This window comes from Podarcis bocagei, assembly GCF_964188305.1.
Source record: "Podarcis bocagei genome assembly, chromosome: 7".
NCBI lineage: Eukaryota > Metazoa > Chordata > Lepidosauria > Squamata > Lacertidae > Podarcis > Podarcis bocagei.
Genome location: NC_138132.1, coordinates 79,340,974 through 79,350,108, shown reverse-complemented (window position 1 = coordinate 79,350,108; position 9,135 = coordinate 79,340,974). Strand labels below are relative to the sequence as shown.

The following is a 9,135-nucleotide window of genomic DNA, read 5'->3' as shown; positions in this document are numbered from 1 at the left end:
TCTTAATCCGAGGTATTATTTCTGGGTTAGCGGAGTCTTTAACCTGAAGCGTCTGTAGCCTGAACCATCTGTAACCCGAGGTACCACTGTACTACTACTAAATTATTATTTATACCCCGCCCATCTGCCCTCCCATCAGATGTCAAGAAAATAAACAACTACCTGATTTTTAAAAACATCTGAAGGCAGCCCTGTATAGGGATGTTTTTAATGTTTGGTGTTGTATTCTGTTTTCAGTCTGCTGAGAGCCACCCAGAGTGGCTGGGTAAACCCCGCCAGATGGGTAGGGTATAAATAATAAATTATAATTATAATTATTATTAGTAGTAGTAGTACAGTGGTACCTCGGGTTACAGATGGTTCAGGTTACAGACTCCGCTAACCCAGAAATAGTACCTCAGGTTAAGAACTTTGCTTCAGGATGAGAACAGAAATCGCGCGGTGGCAGCAGGAGGCCCCATTAGCTAAAGTGGTGCTTCAGGTTAAGAACAGTTTCAGGTTAAGAATGGACCTCCGGAATGAATTAAGTTCTTAATCCGAGGTACCACTCTATCTACACCACTCAATGCCACAAGTATTTAAATTATGTTATTTAACATGCCCTTTCATAAATTTCCCAGTAATTTATAGGTTGTGTGAATAGCATGCTGGACTAGATGGACCTTGGGCCTGATCCATCAGGGCTCTTCTTATGTTGTTAACCCTTCCCTATCACTTGTCTCCTTTTCCTACAGATGGCTTGGACTATTGGACAACCAAGACTGTTGGAGAGGCCCAATGGAAAATTCAGGAAGTGTCTGAAAAGGCCTCACTGCAACTTGGAATGAGGGACTTTCTTCTGCGGAACCGCCCTGTGGATGATGGGCCCTGTCTTCAGGTTAAAAAATGCTTTGCTGCTTGTGATGGGTAAGGATAATACCGTTTGATCTGGGATTCAGCTGGAGATGGGGAGAGCGATTCACTGTTTTCCTGCGGGGAATCTTGGGCAGGCATGGAAGCCTGCCTTTAGATACCCTCTCCTCAATCCTGGACCAGTTTCTTATAATATTAATAATAATCACGACTTACCTCAACAACTTCAATCTAATGAGTTCTTTTTAATATCCAATAAATTGGTATAGGGTCAGACATACCTGCATGAAACTACAACCATTCCCCCCCACCAAAAGAAACCCCAGGGACAGTGGTACCTTGGTTTTCGAACTTAATCTGTTCCTGGAATCCGTCCGACTCCTGAAACCATTCGGAAACCTATTGGTGTTTTGCAACGTTGACCTGTTGCAGGACCTTAGCCAGACCTTAGCAGTGCATATGCAGAGTTCTAGAAAGCAATCAGTTGCAGGCAGAATGGACGAAGCAGGAACAAAATGCTGCTAAAGGTAAAGGGACCCCTGACCGTTAGGTCCAGTCATGGCCGACTCTGGGGTTGCGGCGCTCATCTCGCTTTATTGGCCGAGGGAGCCGGCGTACAGCTTCCGGGTCATGTGGCCAGCATGATTAAGCCGCTTCTGGCGAACCAGAGCAGCGCACGGAGCGGTACCTATTTGTCTACTTGCACTTTGACATGCTTTCGAACTGCTAGGTTGGCAGGAGCAGGGACCGAGGAATGGGAGCTCACCCCATCGTGGGGATTCAAACTGCCGACCTTCTGATCGGCAAGTCCTAGGCCGTGTGGTTTAACCCACAGCGCCACCCATGGTACCCGGGTACACCTGCTACTAGTAACTTAATTACTTATAAGGTGTTTACAAGTTACTGTATACATGAACAGATACACGGATCTTAACTAGCTCTCTCTTAACAAACTCCAAATGACTCTCAGAACACCACACTGACCAACCAACACATTCCAGTCAGTAAGGTCATAAATCATCATGCCTGTGTGAGACTTCAACCAATGGTAGAGCTGTTTCCAAGTCTTCATATCTCTAGGCAGATAACTCCTCTGCTCAGTCTTCTTGGCCTTTGGCCAACTCCTAATTGACTCTGTGTGAAGCTGCACAGAATAGCACGTAGTCAAAAAACCCAACAGGCGCGGCTTCTGATCGGTTGCAAGGAGCTTCCTGCACTCAAGCGGAAGCTGTGTCGAACATTTGGCTTCTGAAAAGCGCCTGCAGACCGGAACACTTACTTCCAGGTTTGCGGCGTTCAGGAGCCAATTTGTTCAAGTGCCAAGGCTTTTGAGAACCAAGGTACCACTGTATTAACTTCTCAGCCCAGAATGTAGGAAGGGCCACAGCTCACCTGCTCTGAATGCAGAAAGTCCTGGGTCCAATCCCTAGGATCTTCAGGTAGGGTCAGGAGAGATTTCTGCGTGAAACCCTGGAGAGCCACTGCCAGTCAGTGTAGGTAATGCTGAGCTAGATGGAACAATGGTATAAGGCAGCTTTGTATGTTTTATATGCTGATCAGAACACCATGCTGCCTCTCAGGAGGCTAACAGACTCCATTATTATTATTATTATTATTATTATTATTATTATTATTATTATTATTATTATATTATTATTATTATTATTATTATTATTATTATTATTATTATTATTATTATTATTATTATTTATACCCCGCCCTCCCCAGCCAAGGCCAGGCTCAGGGCGGCTAACAAGCAATAATAAAAACAAGTTGAATGATTACAACTTAAAAACAAAATTAAAATACAACATTAAAATATTGAAACATTAAAATATTAAAATATAGCCTCATCGCAGGAGGAGAAAGGAAAAGAAAAAAGAAAGAGGGGGAGGGAATCAAATTGGCTCCAAGCCAAAGGCCAGGCGGAACAACTCTGTCTTACAGGCCCTGTGGAAAGAAATCAGATCCTGCAGGGCCCTGGTCTCGTGAGGCAGAGCGTTCCACCAGGCCGGAGCCAGAGTTGAAAAGGCCCTGGCTCTGGTTGAAGCTAATCTAACTTCCTTAGGGCCCGGGACCACTTAGCAGACCACTATGAAGAGCATTCCCACAACCTCTGTTTTCTGGCCTCCTTTCAGCTTTGTGGGTCGTGTGTTCCACAGGACTTTTTCAAAGCCCTGCCACAGGGAGTGGATTTCAGGTTTGCAACTTTCTCCTTGCACACTAAACCAGGCAGGATCCAGTACCAACCAACCAACGTCCCCAAAACAGAGGCCAGGATTTCCCTAGAGCACCCCGTTAATAAGTGGCCAAGCCCCAGTGCCCTTCTGCAGTGAGGCTTGCTAGCCATCTCCACGGGTGGGTTGATGAGCCTCCTTCAATGGGCTGCATTTGGTTTGGCGCTTCTGGCGGCCGACTTCCCCCGTCCCCAAATGCTTGGAGCAAAAGGCAGGATAGTGATGGTGTTACTTTGTGGTTTTCACTTAGGCTCTGCGCCAAGTCTCAGTTCATCATCTTGAAGGACGAAGGCTACTGGGATGAGCTGATAGACAGGGTCAAACCCACCGTTGTGGTGACTGACTGGTGAGTGCAGTGTATGCCATTGTGGCTGTTGGTGAGTTTGTGTGGCAAGAAGACATCTCAAAGGTTCCAGTAGATCGAAAGGATAGAAGTGGCCAATGGGTTGGCCATGTCATGGAAATTCTACTCCATATTGATCCAGAGTAGATTCCAATGTACAGTGGTATCATGGGTTAAGTACTTAATTCGTTCCGGAGGTCCGTTCTTAACCTGAAACTGTTCTTAACCTGAAGCACCACTTTAGCTAATGGGGCCTCCTGCTGCCGCCGCACTGTCGGAGCACGATTTCTGTTCTCATCTTGAAGCAAAGTTCTTAACCTGAAGCAGTATTTCTGGGTTAGCGGAGTCTGTAACCTGAAGCGTATGTAACCCGAGGTACCGCTGTATAGTTAGTAGAGTAAAAACTCAAACATGTTGCAGGATTCCCAAAAATAGATCAGAGGCAATTATATTTCATCCAGCAGAGCTTTACTGCTGCTGAAGGCAAATGAGCATTATGGTCGCAAATCCAATACATTCAGGATTGGCACCGTCCATAAGAAATCCAGTTGCAGCAGAATTAACTTAAACTTATAATAAGTTTAAATCTTAACACTAAACATACTATGTACAGAACACCACACCCAAAGGAAGAGAGATAGAAAGAGAAAGTGAAACCCAGGCTCCTTCTGGCCTTACTTTTATAGTCTGCATGACCTTGACTGAAAGAGATAACAGAACCAATTTAAACCAGCTGTACTCGGCTTCTCTGAAGGAATAACCCAAACATCACAAACCTTCTGCTTGTTTCTTTCACATAGAGAAGCTTCCAGAACCCTCTTGAATTAATTAGGTTAGGAAAGATCTCTACACATCAGATCAATGTTTTCTGGACTAAGAAATGCAAATGGACAGGACAATGGGGCAGATCTGATAGGACCTGGACTTCAGGACCACGGACAGTTCCAATGTTGGCAATAGGCTGCAACAGTGGTCCAACTTTTTTGGACCTGTGCAGGCAAAGCTAAGCCCAGCTTTGGTGGCGTGACAGCTTCCTTAAAAGATACACATTGCTTTCCTAAGGTGGACAGTGACTGACTGCCAGTTACCCTGGCCAACAAAACTCTGTCATCATGGCTTCTAACAACATGGGTGGGGTGGGCTCCTGCAGGGGTCTCTGGCTAGTAGCTGGAGTGACCAGCCACAGGGTCATCCGCCACTAACTGCCCAGCGGTGATTGGCAGGAGAGGGGCCAAGATGATATATGTTACAACTTTGACAATTATTAGAGGAAGAGAAGAGGATTCTGGGCTAAGATGGGCCATTGTCCTGATCCACCAGCCAGGCTCTTATTAGATTTTAGCTCCTTGTGAGAGTGAGGATTCAGTACGATATTTTTTAAAAAAATATTTATTAAGGTTTTACAAATTATAACAAACATATCGATACATACAAACACAAACAAAAATAAAATAAGGGGGGAAAAACTAGTATAATTTCAATACCTTATTTTCTTAAAACTTATTTCACCGACCTCCTCATACCTCCCCTTTCTGCATTCCCATTTCAAAAATTTAGTTCAGCAAATCCTCTCCCTTAATTTTATCTTGTTATTATCCTCACTTTCCTTTCACTTAATCTTTACAGCTGTACTCCATTTAATTTTAAAAACCACATCATTCTAAATTTCATAAATTTTACAATATTTCTTAAGATAGTTCTTAAATTTCTTCCAATCTTCTTCCGCCGTCTCCTTTCCCTGGTCTCAGTACGATTTTTATGATGTGGCATATTCTCTGTTTCTCTGACTCTCAATATAGTTTTTACTGCACCAAAGGCACCCAATACCAGCTGCGGGTACAGCTGTTATCAGCAGACTTCAGGGTCCTAAGAGAGCGGTGTTCTGAAGACTTGTTCATGAATGGATCTAAACATGGAAGGTGGCGAGAGGTAAGAAGGAAGACGGTTCGGAAGCTTCAGCTGGTGCAGAATTTGGCAGCCAGGTTGCTCACCAAGGCAAGATGGTTTGAGCATATTACACCTGGCACCAATTGCACCGGCTTCCAATTAGTTTCTGGACCCAATTAATTCAAAAGTGCTGGTTTTGACCTATAAAGCCTTAAACGGCTCAGGACCGTAATACCTCAAGGACTGCCCCATCCCATATAAACTGACCCGGATCCTGCAATCACCATCTGAGACCCACCGTGTGCCCCTTCCAGAAGGTGGCAACCCAAGAGCCGGGGCCTTTTCTGCAGTGGCTCCTTGTTTGTGGAATGCTCTCCCCAGGGAGGTTCACCTGGTGCCTCATTATATATCTTTAGGTGCCAGATGAAAACGTTTCTCTTCAACCAGGCCTTATGCTGATTAATATTCTACAGCCTTTTAAATATGTTTGTGGAAGGGAGGTTACTGTTTTGTTGTTTTTGTTTTGACTACGTGCTTTCACCTTGCATTTTCACCTTGTGAACTGCTCTGAGATCCTGAGATGAAGAGTACAGTGGTGCCCCGCAAGATGAATGCCTCGCAAGACGGAAAACTCGCTAGACGAAAGAGTTTTCCGTTTTGGAGGTGCTTCGCAAAACAAATTTCCTATGGGCTTGCTTCGCAAGATGACAATGTCTTGCGAGTTCCTGCTGGTTTTTTTTTCCTTCCCCCCCTTTTTCTAAGCCACTAAGCCGCTTATCGGCTGATCCGATCAGCAGATAAGCCGCTAAAAGCCGCTAAAAGCCGCTAAAAGCCGCTAAAAGCCGCTAATCCTTCAATGGGCTTGCTTCGCAAGACGAAAAAACCGCTAGACGAAGAGAATCACAGAACGGATTCTTTTCGTCTTGCGAGGCACCACTGTATATAAGTCGAATAAATAAATAAAACTTAACTGTAAGCAATCCAGAGTGGCTGGGGAAACCCAGCCAGATGGGCAGGGTATAAGTAATAATAAATTATTACAGTGGTTCCTGAACGCCTTGGTACTCGTACGTTTTGGCTTCTGAACGATCGAAACCTGGAAGTGAGTGTTCCGGTTTTCTAATGCTTTTGGAAATCAAACATCCTTGGTTTTGGAAGTCAAATGGACTTCTGGAACGCAGACTGTTCAGGAACCAAGATACCGCTGTTTGGTTTTATTTATTTATTTATTTATTAATAACCCAGATGGAAGTTTGGGGCCAAGGAGTCGCAATCTGCAGCAAATGGGTCCTAAAAGAGATCTCTGCCTTGCCCCCTATCTTTGTGGGGTTCACCTCTGTTGCACAATTTCTACTGTGCTCTTCCATTTTGGAACAGTTGTGTGTATTCCATAACTGTCTCGATATATTCATTCCTTTTACAGCTTTTAAAAGATTACTGTTGCGTTTTTGTTCCTCTTGCATTTATGGCTGTTTTTATTACGTACTCTAAAGGTAAAGGTAAAGGTAAAGGTAAAGGTAAAGGTAAAGGACCCCTGACAGTTAAGGCCAGTCATGAACGACTCTGGGGTTGCGGCGCTCATCTCGCTTTACTGGTTGAGGGAGCCAATGTTTGCACCCTGACAGTTTTTCCAGGTCATGTGGCCAGCATGACTAAGCTGCTTCTGGCGAAACCAGAGCAGTGCACGGAAACACTGTTTACCTTCCCACCAGAGTGGTACCTATTTATCTACTTGCACGTTGACGTGCTTTTGAACTGCTAGGTTGGCAGGAGCTGGGACTGAGCAACGGGAGCTCACCCCGTCGTGGGGATTCGAACCACCAACCTTCTGATCAGCAAGCCCTAGGCTCAGTGGTTTAGACCACAGTGCCACCCTCGTCCCTTATTATGTACTCTAGACGAATTTTATTTTTGCATTTGCAAATCTTATTTTGAAAATTACAGTGGTACCTTGGTTTCTGAACGTCTCTGTTGACAAACCTTTTCGGTTTTTGAACGCTGTAAACCCCGAAAGTAAATGCTTCAGTTTTTGAACATGCCTCGGAAGTCGAACATGCCGAGGTACCACTGTATGTTATTTTTCTCAATTTTGTTTATTAAATTTGCAGACTTTCCTTTGCGCCTCTGTTTTCAAACGTTTCAGAACTCGAACGGTCTTCCGGAATGGATTATGTTTGGAAGCTGAGGTACAACTGTACTTTGAAATAAATGCTGCAACAGCCTTCCCTATGGGACATTTTGGTGAAGGGACAGGCAAGGAATAATAATGCATAAATGAAACTTTACCCAAATCACCACCCATCTTTCTCTCTCTCCCCCCCCCCCAATCCTGTAGGTTTGTTACTCCATCTTTGGCTGCCCTCCTGGTGTCCGCTACATCTACTTTGAACACCGAGGCCAAAATGTCAACGAACGTAACCATAAAGGTGTGCGCATAACTAACACCAGCATCACCCTTAAGTTTACTTACACTGTTGGTCAACGGAACTGATTTGCTGAATTCCCTTTGAAGCTGGAGAGAAAAGAAAGCACACCCCTTCTTTGGCTGGGCCAATTGTTTTTTTACTTGTTCTTGTGCGGGTGAGACTCTTACAAGGTATTTTTTGGTACCGCAGAATAAATGCATTTTAAATTATTTTTGTGATCTGTTGCTGTTGCCACATGTCTGTACAGCCTCCCGCTTTCTGAGGTAGGACACATATCAATATATATATTGAAATGTGGCAAAATGGTCAGAGTGTCGGACTAGGACCTTGGGAGATGCCGGGTTCAAATCTTGCCCCCCCCCCACTTGGCCATGAGGCTCACTGGGTGATTTGGGGCCAGTCATGGCCTCCTGGCCTAACCTACCTTGCAGGGTTCTTAGTGGGGATTAAATGAGGAGGGGAAGAACCATGCAAGGCATCTGGAACTCCTTGGAGAAAAAGGTGGGATATCGAATTCAATAAATAGACATTAAAATACAGGAAGGGAAGGCAACAGGGGAATGTTGTTGGCATCCGTCTGCCTCGGAAACGTCTGCGCTTTTGGGAGTGAAGTCAAACTGTTGGGAGGTTGCAGCGTATCCTGTGGCTGCAGAGACCAATGCCAAATGAGGGAAGGTGAAGGAATAATAATAATAAATAAATTTATTTATTTATTCATTCATACATACATACATACATACATACATACCCCGCCCATCTGGCTGGATTTCTTCAGCCACTCTGGGTGGCTCCCAACAGAATATTAAACAGAACAAAACATCAAACATTAAAAACTTCCCTAAACAGGACCGCCTTCAGATGTCTTCTAAAAGTCAGATAGTTGTTTATTTCCTTGACATCTGGAGGGCGTTCCACAGGGCGGGCGCCACTATCAAGAAGGCCCTCTGCCTGGTTCCCTGTAACCTCACATCTCGCAGTGAGGGAACCACCAGAAGGGCCTCGGTGCTGGACCTCAGTGTCTGGGCTGAACGATGGGGGTGGAGACGCTCCTTCAGGTATACTGGGCCAAGGCTGTTTAGGGCTTTAAAGGTCGGCACCTGGTTGTGCTGCTGCAGATGCGCCATGGCTGTTTCTTTTTTCTGCTTTCTGCTTTCTGAACCAACACCATCTTTCCGGACTTGATGAGGCCCTAAGCTACTGAAGGTAATGGGCCCCTTTATATGTCCAGCTGTCCTTTGTCAACAACAAATGGTCGCTGGTTTTTTCTGTTGAATACATGCTATATGGTAATTTATGGACCTAATAGGTATCTAAAGCCATTTTTTGTTTTTTATCTTATATTTTGGAAATGTACATCCAGTCCCCCCCCTTTAAATTCTTTGGGGCCCCC

General features: G+C 44.7%; 1 protein-coding gene across 2 annotated transcripts; it reads left to right on the top strand.

Moving 5' to 3' along the window:
• Positions 1–738: 738 nt before the first annotated feature.
• Positions 739–7,987, top strand: LOC308592027 (F-box only protein 6-like). Of its 2 annotated transcripts, none has more exons than XM_081203291.1 (4): positions 739–906; positions 3,340–3,435; positions 5,232–5,361; positions 7,655–7,987. In XM_081203291.1, exons 1-4 carry the CDS (start codon positions 824–826, stop codon positions 7,808–7,810), a joined length of 465 nt encoding a protein of 154 aa, XP_081059417.1. In that variant the 5' UTR covers positions 739–823; the 3' UTR covers positions 7,811–7,987. The 2 variants fall into 2 exon arrangements, 1 of the variants encoding a protein (XP_081059417.1); XR_014010310.1 differs by lacking the exon at positions 739–906 and adding an exon at positions 2,116–2,192.
• Positions 7,988–9,135: the final 1,148 nt, after the last annotated feature.